The 16,231-nt window shown below is 44.1% G+C and overlaps 1 protein-coding gene across 1 annotated transcript in view; it reads left to right on the forward strand.

Annotated features, from left to right (window-relative positions):
* The window catches only part of LOC121866042 (mothers against decapentaplegic homolog 6-like), a 31,303-nt gene that overhangs the window by 13,707 nt on the left and 1,365 nt on the right, over positions 1-16,231 (forward strand). Inside the window, exon 4 of the mRNA XM_042365661.1 lies at positions 14,598-14,795. Within this exon, the coding sequence (XP_042221595.1) occupies positions 14,598-14,795 (198 nt within the window). The remainder of the gene's footprint in view (positions 1-14,597; positions 14,796-16,231) is intronic.

Here is a 16,231-nt window from a genome sequence, read left to right on the forward strand (position 1 = left end):
ATATATATATATATAAGGTAAAGTTGCACGGTGGAGATGTGGTGATGACAGTGAGATGGTATGGGTAGAGATGGTGGTGGTGCGGGAGAGAAGTTACAAGACGGCAGTAATCTAACTCCTCCTCCCCACTCACTAGAAGAGCCTCGTACCTCTGCGTGAAGGATGGTTAACTTTACAATTCATTTTTCGAGGCAGGACTCCCAGCATCACTTAGCACGGGGATAAAAACCCTCTTAGCCACACGACGGACGACTGGGAGTCCGTGTTACACGCGCTGTTTGTTATGTTGACAGACACACCAGTAGAATCTCTCCTCTACTGTCGTTCTTAAAATTTAATGTATTTAGGTGCTGCAGACAGCCAAGGTCTTTAAACACCGATGAGTAAGTCTTAATTACTACTCTAAACAACTTAGACAATAAAGAAAGATATACCTTTTTTAATATTACACACACGCACATTTTAAAATTATTAAACTGATGACCAAGTAGGTTTTGTTCTTTCCACAGTATGTACGTTAATAAATAAGGATAAACGTGTATGAAAATATGCACTATAATTATATAAGGTGTGTTTACTAGAATTTTTCTGTTAATGATATTTGTTTGTGGTTGGAGTGATGTGTAAGGCAGGGGAAAGTGAAAGTGTGGGTGTGAAGGTCGGGTCCACTCAGTACAGTATTTTGTGTTGCGTCTCCGGTTGTTGGTTTTTGGTGAGGTCGCCTCCCTCTGGCGCCGACCTGCTCCACTCTTATTATTTACTAGCTCTTTTTCTTCCCCCACCGTGATTGGCGTCAAGTGTCAGGGCGCTGGCGTCAGTGGGTCGGTGGTGAGTATGGCGAGGCAGAGGAATGCCACTTGGCGCCAGGAGGTTGTTGTTTCATTCACGTAGGGGTGGCCTTAACGTTGGCGCCAGGCGGGGTCAGTCGCCTGCCAAAACTGCTACTACGGCCGCTGCGCGTCTCACCTCCTCCAGAGGGGAAGTATGGCTCTTTTCCCCAGAAGCTTTTCATGAGTAAATTTGTTGTGATGTGAGGTTTGTGAAATTAAGGTCCGTGAGTGTAATTGAGTGTAGTGTGGGTGGGAGCGCGGATGACGAGGTTGGCGCCACACGGGTCCCGGCGACAGACAGGTAGCAGGGGCAGCGGCGGCGTCAGTGGCGGCACCCCTGGAAAGCCAGTGTGACGCCGTCGCCTGGATGTCGCCGCTGGTGTGCCGTCACCGTGGCCGCCTGCCGTAGTGAGGCCAGGACGGCGTTACTCCCGCCGGGGCCCTGCCAAGACCTGCCATCAATTTTATGGGGGCGACGGCTATGGTAGTGGCGACGGGCAGGGCGACGCCAGCCTTCCTTTCCCTCAGTTCTGGCGCCGCACCCCCCCTACTCCATCCTACCCCTCCCCCCACACCCTTCAGCCCCATAGGACTGTATTTAATGGGGCGTGCGGTGTCTTGTGTATACAGTCACCATGTGTGCGTGTTTATGCGTGTGTGCCTTTGATGTGGGCGTGGCCTCTTCCTCGGTATGGGCTTGTTTACGTGGTGGTGTCACTAGCCGGGGTCCTCCTGGTCAGCTGCCCGGTCCAGCCAGCAGTTTGTTGACGTCCACACATGCCTTACCCCAGGGGAGGTTACAAGGGGAGGGAAGGGGAGACTCCTCCTCTTGGGACTAGGGGTGAGGGTTGAGAGGACAGTGGGGGAATGATAGTGTTGCATGAAATGTGTGTGGCGACGCAGGGTCAGCTGGCCATGACTCCAGGCGCCACCACCACTACACCCTCCACCACGAACCCTCTACCCACCCACTATCACTTCCCCTACATCCACCCACCACTACCACTTTCCCTACGCTCGCCCACCACCACCATCCTACTTCCATCCGCCCCACCACTATCCCCTACGGGCCTACACCTATCCACCCACCACCATAACACCACCCACCATCACCACTTACCCCTACACTCACCCACCCACCCACCACCACCAGTACCCATCCACCACGACTCACCACTATGTCTACACCCACCTTTACAACTATTACCCTTTGTCCCGATTCGTGAACCACTACACCCACCACTCTCTGATCCATTCCTTAATCCCCCTCTCCCCTCACCGCCCACCGACAATTCCTCTACCTCCCCCTCTTATCGTAGTAACCCGGAAAGCATCAGGATGAAGTGGTGAGAAGGTATTGTGTGTAAATCCCCTGCGCTCGGTTCCTCCAGTCTTACCGTAGTTTAAATCTACCACTCTTCTAATGACCCCGAACCAAGTCCCTCAGTCCCCACCCTCCCACCTCCGACCATCAACCCCCGCCCTCTCAGCCACGACGCTCAGTCCCCTTCCTCCCACCTACGACCCTCAGTCCCCACCCTCCCACCTATGACCCTCGGTCCCCATCCCACCTACGACCATCAGTCCTCACCCTCTCAACCACGAGTCAGTCCTCATCCTCTTACCTACGACCCTCAGTCCCCACAATTTTTTAATTACTATTGTAAAATTGTGGGGACCCCACCCACTCAACCACGACCTTGTCCCTACTCTCTCACCTTACCTTCGACCCTTAGTCCCCACCCCCCACCTTCGACCCTCAGTCCCCCCCCCCCCACCTTCAACCCTCAGTCCCCACCTCAGTCCATCCTGGGCCCTAGGTCCCCATCTTCTTACCTACGACCCTCAAGCCCCCCCCTCCCCACTACTTCCCTCTTCATCGTCGTCTTGTTTCACCGTAATACAACCCGTGTTGTACTGCTTACCTTCCTTGTCATATTTATGTATATCAACATCACTGTAAAATATGTATATACTTATAATATATATGTACAAAAAATAAATAAAATGAATAAATAATGGTGATAACTGTGGTAACTTTCTGATATATTCTTACTGCCGCCATGTTACATATACTATTCCAGATGATACTAAATGTTACATAATAATTCCTTGGGATAAATGTACAGTATATATATATCAGGTGCCTTCAAGAGGGCTTAGCCATGTTAATATTGTTATTATTATTATCGACTCTGTATCTGTGTTTTTCTGACTAAATAAACTGTTTCAATATCAATATCCACCCACTCCACTCCCCTCCATTGTTACCCAAGTGACTGACCTAAGTTGTTTAGCCAAGGAACCGTGTTTAGATCCAAAACTCCGTGGTTGAGGAATAACTGCATTTGTGATACTGTCTCGTGGAAGGTGGGGATTGGGGACGTTTCTTCACCCACCTGCCACAGCAACAGATTAGTATCACCCACAGTAAACCTGGTATGTCTTAACTAGCCACCGAAGCCAGTTATATAGTTCATGGTTAAGCGCACACACACACACACACACACAAAAGGCAATGAGTAGCCCACGTAAACCAGTCATAGATTCATGTCCAGACACTGAAGCCAGTCGTAACTCTTGACTGGACACGAGACATACCATGCTTAAACACTGACTGCAATCTGATGTCAAATGGTGTGCGTACCTTTTCTTGGTTTAAATTTTTAATTATTATTATTATTATTACACCTGAAACTTATGATTTGCCCTGCATTCACAGGTGAAAAAATTCATCTTGGTGTGTTGATTTGGTGAGAAATTCTTACCTTGCACGGGCAGGACATGAAGGTCGAGCTGAGGTGTCGCAGGTACTACTATATTTTGTCTTCAGCCGAAGGTGTTAGTGGTATCTTGTTCTCAGTAGTGATCCATTCTCACCAAAGTGGTACAGTTGTTCCTTCTCACCAAAGTGGTATAATTGTTTCTTCCCATCAAAGTTGTAGAGTTGTTCCTTCCCATGAAAGTGGCACAGTTGTTCCTTCCCATCGAAGTGGTATAGTTGTTCCTTCCCAAAAAAGTGGTAGAGTTGTTCCTTACCATCAAAATGGTACAGTTGTTCCTTCTCACCAAAGTGGTACAGTTGTTCCTTCCCATCAAAGTGGTACAGTTGTTCCTTCCCGTCAAAGTGGTACAGTTGTTCCTTCCCATCGAAGTGGTACAGTTGTCTCTACCTTCAAAGTGGTGATGGCCTCACTGGAGATGGGTCTTTGTGACTCATCCCAACTTCCAGTGTCTGTCTTCTTCCTCCCTCTGACGACCTGCAGTACTGTAGTTTGTTTCCTTTTCCACTTTATTCCCTCTACGTTCTTCCACTTTGTCACCCTCTCTGCTTCACCCCTTTCCAGTTTACCCCTTATGTCTGTTACCACCTGTATCTCTTATGTTTCTTTCTTCATCCTGGACCCCTTCCACATCCTCTCCTTTTTTGTTTTTTGCTCCACCTGTCCCTCCCTTCCCTAACCCATTATGTGCCTCATATGTATCTTTACCCCTTCTGTGCCTTCTTCCCCTAGCCCCCTTGTGCCCCATCTGTACCCCGATCCTTGGTAGTTAGTGAGGCGGCGTCCGTTGGAGAATTAACAAGGTAGGTACAGTCAACTTGTGGTGCACAACACATACATCGGGGCAGTCGCCAGCCCCCTCCCCCTCATTGGCGCCAGTCCCGTCATTACCACTTCTCAACCTCCTCCACCCAGCCCCTTTCTTGTGCCATTTCCCCTTTCTCTTTCGTTATTCCTTTCCGCTACATCCCTTTCTTCCACCTCCTCGTATTTCTCTTGTCCCTTAACGTCTCTTACATAGCCTGTCTCTTATTTTAACCCTAGCAGGATTTGGTCTCCTTTTTATGGTATCGCCTTCTTCACTGCTTTCAATCGTGAATTGTCTCGTAAGTAAGACATAAAATTGAAACGAAAATAATAGTTATTTGTTCAGATTTCCGGAAGGGTATTTGGGAGGATCAGATAGCCAGTGTTAAGGAGGTGAGTCAGACTATACGTGCTTCCGAGTGAATCTTGACATTGTAACTGAACAAGTGTTTGGTTATGAGTGTAGAGATCGCTCATGAAAGAGTTCCATTGAGACTCGAACAATACGGCCAATTCCGCTGCTGGATTGTATTTCACGGGGGGTTAGTGTAAGCTGCTAGCACTGAGTACAGGTTAGCTTGTGGGGCTGAGTTTTGTTATGGCTTAACTCTTACATCATGGCTTATTTATGTATTACGTAGTTGAAGTTTACTCTGAAAGCGTAGCGAGTAACCCAAGTACAGTACTTGAAGCACCGAAAACGGGAACACAAATGTAAACCTGCACATCGTGTGTGTAGCCATGTTTATGTATTTGCCAAATAGCCATCAATTGTCTTAAATCTGTCAGTGTTTATTTATATAAATACAGCAAAGTGTTTGTTTATATATTTATCATGCACTGTGAGTCTGCAAAGATAGTTAGGATAAAAAGCTCAAGCTGGATAGTTTGCTTTAGTGTGTCCTCACTCAACAACGCACGTGGAAACACTTGGTGTTTGGCTGTGTGATTCTTATAGTAAACTTCTCCAATAATATTTATCAATCTCCCTAGTGATGGATGATATTGATGTTCGTGTAATAATTTTGGTGAAGTCGTCGAGTGTTCAGGAGAGGAGGAGCCGGTACAGTACTGCGCACATATCACGTCCATTGTAGGAAGAGACAGTAGTTGCCAATAACCGCGACATTATTTTTATCATCTGACATTAGGTAATTAGTTTCTTTTGCTGTAGTATTATGCACCTTGAAATTTTATCGTAGCCATAATTTGTTATTGTAATATTTTATTGGGTAACAATTTGATGCAACGATGGTCTGGGCATCAAATCTTGGATTACATCCCTGGTACTGCTTGGGCGCTCGCTTGAGTCCTTCAAGAATATTAATTACGAGACGGACAAGACCAGAGTCCCTCTTCCAGTCATGAGGCCCCTCGTCCATTCTTGCTGACACCTAATATTTCTATGTACAAATATTGTCAATAGACTCTTCCAATACAAGATGGTTAAAGTTTCTCAACAGATTACGATGGTTGTCTTAAATCTGATATATCCTTGTACAGTCAAAGAAAAAAGTCGTGTTACACCCCCTAGCGTTATAATCCGAAACCCGTGACGAAGAATTTGAGGAAAGTGACACCGAAGCTTCGAGGTTTGAATCTGAACGGGGGAATTTGACCAAAATTCTTTGTCATGGGTTTCAGAACATATGACACTGTAAGTGTAACGTTACTTTTTTTAAATGACTGTACAAGGACCTGTCTAAGGTCAGGGTTTTCAGTTTCTCACACACACACAAAAAAAAAAAAACTGCCAAACTTTTTAAACTTAGGTGGCATGAATTAAATAGCGAATTTATCCCGTAAAATGTGACTACATTGTATGTTACGTTATTTTGATTATCTGAATTCCAGGTGATGGAAGAGCAGTGTTGAATTATGTCATGTGTCAGCCTCACTGTGTTGCGAATAGAAGATGTGGATGTATTCTTTGACACATGTGTTATTGGTGACAGAGTTGGGGTTGTGCTAGCACGTTTGGGACCCTTGAACATCACAAAAGAGATATGCGAGAATGCTGCATGTAATACAAGATTATATGTTAGAAAATCATCTATAAATTACGCATTGAATATAAACACTGGTGTCATGTTGGTGAATGGATCTAAACTTTGCTTTGACATAATACACTTGCATCTTTCCTGCATTACTTATAAGTGCTATATATGTTATCAGTATTATGAACTATATGCCAATATACAAAAGGAGGAAAGATTGAATGCAAAGGCGGAAAGGACATGAAAGGGAGGAAAGAGGTCAAAGAACTAGCCTAATAGGGTTCAAGGATGTGTGACCTCATCATATGAATCCTGATTCTTAATTCAAAAACAAATAACAAAGTGGGGCATGTCAAAGTATGAATTATAAATATAAAGTGAAAGGCGAGTATAATAAACGTCTTCAGCAAACACGGACAGACTGACAGCAACAACAACGTCAAGACCATCGCCAGCATCACATCATACTAAAGCGTCCTTGTTACTCGCAAATGTCTGTTCAAACTACTGCTTCCCCACACAGCACACAGCTTTACGACAGTGAATCATAGTTAAGGTGTGTTTGACTACACTGTTTATTCAGTAATCGTATTCCCGATGCCTTCAGCTTGGGAGCATAAGTAACAGCATCTGAAAAGCGAATAATAATGAGTGTAGAGTTTTACATTTATATTTCGTCCAGCTAGTATAATGATTAAGCTCAGAAGGTTTTTACAAATGATACTGTGAAAGACGCTATTTTTACTCGATGTGAGTAAATTGGAGAATGTCTGTAAAACAAAATGCATGAAATACAGTATAAAAGATTCTGAAACGTGTGTCTGCTTGCGACAGAGGCGGGATTGTTGAGTGTGTAGTGTACGTGCTGGCTGGCTAGAGCTGGTTCCAGAGAGAGAGAGAGAGAGAGAGTGGATGCTGCTAAGAGAGCTGTCCACCATTCATAGTTTCCAGCAAGTTGTGGACCTGAGCGCTGCTCTCTTCCATTCATGTGGGTGAGGACGAGAGTAGACGCAAGGAGAGAGGAGTACGCATGTGACCGTTTTTTGTCGTGTTTGAATAGTGTGGGTGTACTACATACATACACCTGGAGTTGCTGTATACAGTGCAGTAAAGATAGGTGTGAAATCATTGTATCGTTTTACGCTTGTTTTGAAGAATCAAAGTCCTCGAGTCCATAACTAAGCTGCAAAACGCATGAGCAGAGGAAACTCGAAGAGGCGGGTTAGAGGGTACAGCGGCGGCAGCAGCAACAGCATCGAGACGAAAGTATGCACGCACGAACACCAACCTGGCGCCTCGAAGACCATTTGTGGAGCCACTCGGAGGATTCTACCTAACCTATGTTGACACCGCGGCCTTCGTTAGCTCGACGCCTTACCTGGCTTGCTTCACCCCCGGCATTATTTCTTGTTACCTCGACGCTGTCTTACCTGGGCGTTGGTGGACGCCTTCTGGAAGGAGGAATTTTAACACGTTTAGGTCATAGGGGATAGCTAGAGGTCCTTGTGGACTAAGTAGAAGCGAAACCATGCTGGAAGTCGTAAAAGGATCTAGGTGTCCATACTGCACAGCTTGGAGGTCATTCCACCGTGGTTGCCAAAGGTTACTAGGCTACATTTCCAGGAGGTCATATGGTAATTTCTCCGAGGCCGCGATGATACATATCCTGAAGGCGGCAGTGTAACATCTGCTTGAGGTCGCATCGTATTTCCTGGAAGCCTCAATGTTACACTTCCTGAGGTTCATTACTTTGCATTTCTTGAAGACTATTCTTGATTTAAGTGAAGGTCAAAGAGCACCGAGGCGAGGGTAGTGGCTGGCGTTCAGCTGCTCCATGTAGCGGTTACCAGAGACATTTGGTATTCGTCTGGATGCATCAAATACCATGCCCTTCCAAGAGTGTGTCTCGCCAGGCCTGACGGGTCGGAATGATATACGAATCTCTGGGGAAATTGCCCTTATATTATTCGCTGGCTTTCATTTTCTGGTTTTGTTCGTCATGCACGGTGTGGTGAGGCGGCAATGAATGCACATTAAACAAACAGTAATGTCAAAAACTAGTGATCGTTTTTTCTTCAGTTGTGTGACAATTCAGGGGAACTTAACCAATGACCGTCATTGGTGGTGTAGCGGCTTTTAAAATAACATTAAAGAAAATTTAATTTCCTTCTCTAATTCCTAACCTAGATGTCTGCAAGATGAGAGTATTATGATGTATGTTAACTATTAAAAAATTGACCGAAGGAAATTTCTGAGAAGCTCTGAATGTATATTTTCCATACGTATACGCATTGTCACGTACGCCCGTTGTCATAAACTGCCTGCTATCCCGTGACGCAGGTTTGTGTGCGCCAGGCTAATGACCATGCCTGCTCCTCCATCTCTGGCTCCTGACCGGTGAGACCGACACTTCCCTCAAGTCATGTTTCCCATGTAAGTGGGAGGGAAGTTTCCCTGGGTAGTGGGGTGGCGGCCGTAAAAGGTTTAGTGGTGGCGTGAGGTTGTGAGTCACGTGGCAGTGGTGGTGGGTGGAGTCTTGGAGGCAGCGGCGGCGCCGGTGAGTCGCCTGGTGGTGCTGGTGTCGCCCGCCGCACCAGCCTCTCAACACACATTTCCTAGCCACTTCGTCGGCGTCTCGTATATTTTCGCTTAGATTGGACTCCTTCCTTGCGCTCCTTAATATGTTTATTATAAAAATTTCTTGTTGCATATTGAACTTATATATATTTATTTTGTATGTACAATATTGTAAGATTTTAAGATCGCCGTGTAACATTTTATGTGTTAGTGGTACGTTTAGGGTACACGGTGACAGGTTCTGTAGGCCTGTCTTGCTTCACCGCGATGACTGATATGAGACAGGGTCGTGTCTCAACTGTCTCCTGCACGTCACATTTCTCCCACTAAGAGATTTGATGCCATGTAGATCCGTTAAATTTAATGATGTAAAAATGGAATATTTGTTGATGCTCAGATCTAGATGTGTTCAAATATAGACGAGGCTCTTGCCGTTATTTTGAACAGCATATACGGTGAGTGAGGTACATCATGTTCTGGTTGATAACAACATTGGGTCACCTACTTAAGATACTGTGTTGGCAGAGTACAATTGAACCTCCGGTAGGGCATCTGACGACGTATTACAATTGTCCAAGCATACATAGTTTGTGTCAGACGCCAGTTGGTATTTAGGGCAATGAGTTTTCGTCGGTAAAGGTCATGATTGTTGGCAAGCGAAACTGCCATGCAGACGATAAGCGGTGCTGATCTGAGCGGCATCTCTTTGTGCTAGTGGCCTAGGTATCGGTGTGTGGATGAATCATAGGGAAGGAGCAGACCTGCCATGTACATCATAAAAGTTTATCGCAATCGTGTGTGGCGAGAACAGGTTCATCCCGTCATACAAGGCGCCATTATGCTGTCATGTAGCGTCCGTGTGAGGCTGTTGGCAGCGATAAGTCTTGAAATAGCAGCCTGCCGATGCTGTAAATTATTGTGAGTGTACCTATCAAGACGCGCGCCGTATATATATCGCCTCTATGCTGCAGGAAATTTTGTCAAATGGAATTGTCTTTGTGTTCTTGGATTTTTTCGATTCTAGTTATTTCTATAATTAGCAATGATGATTGTCTTGAGATATTTCGTTCTCTTTCTCTCATTTGGGTTCGTTTGTCTTAGCTTAGTTCTTAGCAACCGGGCAATCAACTTTTTACACAACAGCTTTTGTCAACAAAAGAAAAAAGTATGACGTTCTTGTTATAAATGATTGCTGAATGGACAGCCTAGATGGAGATCACGTCAACCATTACTGAAACAGAGGCGTTTTGTCAATCAGCATGACCTTAATGTGGGGTCCAGCCGTATGTTGAATTAGATCTTTGTATTGAAGTTATAGAACCATACAGCCGAGGTTCCACCCCTAAGTGGAGGCGCCAAGGGAGTGGTGGAGGGAGTGGCAGCCGTGTTCAGCTCTCTGAGTCTTGGCTTGTCCGCTGCTCACCCCCACAGTCTAGACCTATACAAGGAATAGTAGGAATTGATTTATTCAGTATATCACAGTTGTTATATGTTGGGTTCAGGAAATATCCCCCAATCGAACGGAGGGAGTAAACATAGCGTGTTGGTAAATTTGCTTCTTTGTATTGATTAGGTTACTAGTGTTATGGCTTGTTAATTGACAACACAGATTGAAATGATGTCGCTGGGAGGTACTTATATTTATTTTTTTTTCATTTCTAGGTTAACCAAGGTTACACTTAAAGATGTCAGATAACTAACTATCAGGGGCAGTGAAGACGTTTGCCAGCACACGACATAGTGACGCCAAGTAGATAGACTATCACCCGCTTCTCGGAGCTGGGGATGAAGGACGTAGAGATACTCGACATTGCAGACATAGTTGTTGCTGTAGAACCCCAGAAAACTGACAGATACCAGCCTCGGTGATTCCTATGTCCTACCTCACCTCCGTCAGAGATTGATTAGGCCTTGAGACCCGGATGCCTGAAGTACGAGAGGTCTTGCACTTGAACTTACGATACACCTAGTTTAGTCTGTCCTGCTATCCCCCAGAGCCGTTCAAGGAACTCCCCTAGGAGCCGGTGGATGAACGTGGGATAAGTACATGTTCACTAGGGACGAAGCGGGCGATGATGTGGGGAGAGGTGGTGAGAGATCGTCGCGCACCTGGCAACGGTGTCGGCGCCAGGTAGTCGGGGCGGTGTGGACGACAGCCTGATAAGTTTTCACGTACGGTTCCGACGCATGGCTAGGTAAACAACCTGTCGGGGAAAATTAATATAAAAAACACATGTTACCTCGCCTGAATACTTTTCGTTTTGTTAATAATGTAGTTTTGAAGTTCGTAGAAGGGAGGAATGTGTTTGGGTGTGTTTTAAAGAGCTGCATGGCATTGCTTCAGGTATCTAATCAAGTTTATTGAATACCTTGGCTCATTTACGGGACAAACATTCCGCCAGGATATAATGGTTACGTCATCTCTAAACACTTTTAGGATTTTTACACTCGTACTCTATCATGTAAACGAAAACTGAGTGTTGGTTGGCAGATTTCCACATTCACTTTGCTCCTGCATAAACAACAGCACATGCAAACAATGCGAAGTGAGTTGTGTTGTGGCCTTAGCTTGCTTACCGTGCATTCATACAGCCACACGCGTACACTTACACACGCAGAGTCACGCGCACACACTCTAGAATGTGCACAACACACAAACATTCATAGAAGCACTTGCACACAGAGGATAAGTACTTTCAGGTTAGTATGTACAGTATGTGGTGGTATGTGTACTCCAGGCATACATGTCCAGCTTCAGTTTGTAGCACACCTCCATCCAGCGATCAGGGTCAGAATTGGTTATACATCGTTACTGTGTCAGCTCCTATACTTAACAATTAAATATGATACAAGTGTGCAACTTGTGTAAATATAACATGCAGCGTGGTGATCCATTACGTTCCTCGTAGCGAGAAAGCAGTCATTGGATTATGGATAGCTAGTGAGATGAGAATTTAAAACAACATGAAGGATGGAATAGTTAAGCGTGAATTAATTCGTCGGTGATTAAAGATTTGTTGAAAGAGAGAGAGGGGCATACTGAAACTGTGTGTATAAACGAATATGGATGATGGATACTTCTCTGGTTGGCTACTGATGGGCCGAGGTACCCATAACAAGGAACACTAGAGATAACCTGGAGAGGGAATCGCCTGAATGGGGGGTTAGGAAGGTTGCCAGGGGGACAGGTAAGGGAGAGAGGTATAAAACTTGGGGAGGGGGTTTGGGAAGGAGGGGCATATAGGAATCAATTTAGGTAGGGGAGAGGTTGATTACTGGGCAGAACTAGGGGTAGGGGTTGACTAAGGGAACAGGGTCAGTGGGGTTGACTGGGGGTATGGGTTAGTGGGGGCGGGGCTAGCGGGAAGGGTTGAATGGGGGTGGAGTTGACTTAAGGATTGGGACTTGCAGGGAAATTTAGTTTAAGATACAGGGTTGTTTGTGGAAGAGGTTGTGTGCGCGGTAGGTTAGGGTTGGGGGAACGATTGCTGAGGAAGGGCTGTGAAGGGTAGAGGTTGACTGGTTGGACCCGGGTTTGGGAAGAGGGTGGGGTTGAGAGGAGGCGAGACACGGGGGTTTGTGCAACAGTTCCGGGGGAGGGGTTGGCAGGTTGAGGCGACTCATTCATTAGGCCTTGAGTGAGCGGCGCCGGGGAGTCGGGCAGGGAGCTACACGCTGGGCTGATCCACCCCCACTATTACAAAAGGTGGATGGTTGTGACTCGCTCTCTCTCATTTGGTGCTCACCGACAGCCACGGCACAGACAGCGCGGTTGTTGCTCAGTTTTTGCTCAGATATGAGAAAACCGTAATATGCTGCTAGCCTGGACAATACTGTTGCCGTCAGCTACTGACTATTACATAAGCTATGTACTGTTACTTTTATTGTAGCGAGGTTAAAGTGATTAATGACCCGGAGAGAGAGAGAGAGAGAGAGAGAGAGAGAGAGAGAGAGAGAGAGAGAGAGAGTGTGTGTGTGACAAATATGCAGTGAACCTGTTTAATCTTAGGGATATTTTAATTTTAGCGCTATTTGCATTTGATATTGTTAAAATAGTTGTCAAGTTTGACTTCTCCTGAATGGAGGTATAAAATTATAGTTGGTCAGGAATTGTTAAGATTAAGTTGGTATTACAGACAGTATCTGTGGAGGGTGTAAAGGCGTCGAGCTAAGTAGTGCGTAGCGGCCACCGGCCCAGACTTAGTTGATTGACATCGTGTTGATGGCGGGGCGACGCGTTGTATCTCGCCTATGACTTACCCAGGGCAGCTTCCTGGCTGGGGATGCTGGATCGCTCGGAAGGTTTGGGAGGTGCGTGTGGGGCGGCGTTAGCCAGGCTGCTCATTAGGCCTTGAGGCGCGGCGCCGCTCAGTCGGGTGACGGTGTTGGGCCCGCCCCTCGTCCACCCGCTACAGCTACACCATGTGGCAAGAGACGCCCCACCGGGTACACTGTCTGCACCTCTCGCGCTCATCACCCCACTTTAACTTGCCAGGCGTCATGCACAACACACTGACTTCCTGGCGTCAGACACAACTCACTGACTTGTGGTCATGAACCGTTCACCTTGGCTCATATTGGCGTCACTCATCGCACTGCAGTATATCAATATACTGGCCTGGCATATACAGTAGTTGGCGTGATATTGTTGAGCTCTTGCTGGTGTCATCTTAATTTTCCATTTTCTCTCGCTGTTGGTATCGTAAACAGTAATCAATGAGACTCATGGTGTACTCGTTTAAAACTTTATGGACCTAACTAATCGTAGGCCATTTTAGCATTATACATACCGCTTATTCTGTCACTTCATAACCCGCACAATGACTCGGTGAACCTAGTGTCATAGGTCATACTAGTGCTACACATAGCTAAGTCTGCTAGCCTCATACATAAGTCTGCCAGCCTCATACATGTCTTGTCGCAAAGTAATCATAAAATCACCGCAAAGTATAACAGAAGCTTAATTGTATTCATACTCACAACATTGATGCATCGAGCGGGTTGTGTTTTGCTTTACTGTATTTGTTTCCATGTTTCCCAATCTGTGTTTGGGGAACTTCACTCGCCTTACAGGTAGGCCCTATCACTTCCATCCATACCAACAGCTTTCAGAAAGAAGGTTGTAACTTAAACAACCATTTCAGAAACTGATCATTAAGTAATAAATTTAAAGAAATTTGACAAAGGCATAAAATATACTCAGATAATATAAAGGTGTACCAAAATAGATAGAATGGTTGATACAGTATTAAAAAAAAATAAGCAAAATGAAGTTTATAATTCCCTTAATGATGTAGGTTTTCAGTGAAAAAAAAAAAGTAAAGACAAAAATTGTGTTATGTTGCTTTAAGATTTCCCATGGCACATGAATATGGCATGGCTATATCAGAATTTAAAAGGTCTTTCTGCAGATCTTGTTTGTACTGTACTTTATCTTGCACATTTTTTACAGTATTGTACAGTATATGATTGAATTTTTCAAGAACATGACAATTCTTATTTGTTCAAGAGTAAATATCATTATCCACTGTACACAGGTCAAAACTTTAAATAATTCAATGATGTTTGTACAATGTGGCTCTAATGCTCATTTTTTATTACAGGTTCAATTCCTTGGTGCCAAGTAGCATACTGGGAAGGTCGAGAGCGGGTGGGTCGCCTGTACCCAGTATGCACACCTTCCCTCAACATCATGGGTAACACTCCTCATGGGGACGGCCTTTCTTTAGCTTCCCTCTCTGCCCATTCCCACACCTCTCCTTCTGAGCAAGTCAAAAGAACCAGGGAAAAAATTGGCCTTGGTAAGTATTGGTGTGTGACCTCCAAGTGGTTTTTATTTTTTGTTAAGTGATTTTGGAATGCATTTCTAGTGTGTATGCAGTTGCCTAGTTCTATTTTATATTAAAGTGAATATTGTACTGTATTATGTGCTTTGCAGTTTTATTTTTTTCTAAAATCCTCTGTATTCCTTGATCAGCATTATAAAATAAGGTATAACAATCAGAGTACCGTCCTCATATCTGAGGGTTGGCGACCACAGTCCATAAACATTGTTGGGCTGTATTTACCAATTCTCCAAGGTTTTGTATCTCTCTGGGGACCCAGGTTTAATTTCTTTCATCCAACCCAGTCTCTGCCTTCCCTGCCCCCATAGCCTTAACTTTGCCCATTAATATTTGTTATTATTCCCTTATCCCCAATTATATGACCAAAGTATCAAATTTTTCTTATATTTCAAGTATTTCTCTTGAATTTTTTGCTAATCTTCGCACTTCATTTGTTTTAGTGTCAGTGTAGCTTATTTTTAGCATTCACTTTAAACACCACATTTCAAAGGCCTCCTACCTCTCTGTTGTCTGCTGAATGTGTCCATGAATCTGACCCATACAATAGTCCTTGCCATATAAAGCTTTTCAGCAGCCCTTTTCTCAAATTGAAGTTAATGGCTGTTTTTATTGGGTTTACAGATTATTAATTGCTGTTTTACTTGTCCTTTTCTTGTTTTCATTTCTTCTTTACATTTACCACTACAACGACAGTACAACAAATGCACAACATTTTCCTGTTAAAGTTCTCTGTTGCCAACCATAAATTTTATTTTAGTGTTCACCTTTTTCACTAATTTAACAAGTTTTTGTAATGCCTCCATGGTCTCTGATAATAGTAAATTAAAGAAAACGCAGTACTGTACTGTATACAATTTATACAGTATATGATTTTTTTTTAAATTTCATATACCCTGTACTGTATACAGTAATGAGAACCAAACAAGCATAGAAACAGGCTATATTGTATCAAATGACCAAATTTTTAATGTTGTGATATACGTACTGTACAGTACGAGTACGTACTGTACTGTGTTTATAAAAAAGGATTTAAAATAAAAAATCCTACAATTTACGCAGCCCAAAGAAATAAGTGTGAAAAATGTGTGGGAGCAAATTTGCTGAAGGGGATGATGTGTTTTTAGTTTTTCATCAGTCGGAATGATAAGCAGTAAATTCAAATTCTAAAAGTAATCATGAAATGCAGTATATATTATATTAAGGATAAATAAATCTAGGACAATAAAGTTTATTTTATAGTAATGATGTTTTTTTTTTTATTGCCCAAAATGTAGTAATTTACAGCACAGGTATATTGTATACAGTACATTTATAAATGAAGATTTTATACATATTCTTTATTTTATAATTCTTTTAATACTTATGACTTACAGGACAAATTGGAGATAACA

The sequence above is a fragment of the Homarus americanus genome, unplaced genomic scaffold (genome assembly GCF_018991925.1).
Source record: "Homarus americanus isolate GMGI-L3 unplaced genomic scaffold, GMGI_Hamer_2.0 scaffold51859, whole genome shotgun sequence".
Taxonomy (NCBI): Eukaryota; Metazoa; Arthropoda; class Malacostraca; order Decapoda; family Nephropidae; genus Homarus; species Homarus americanus.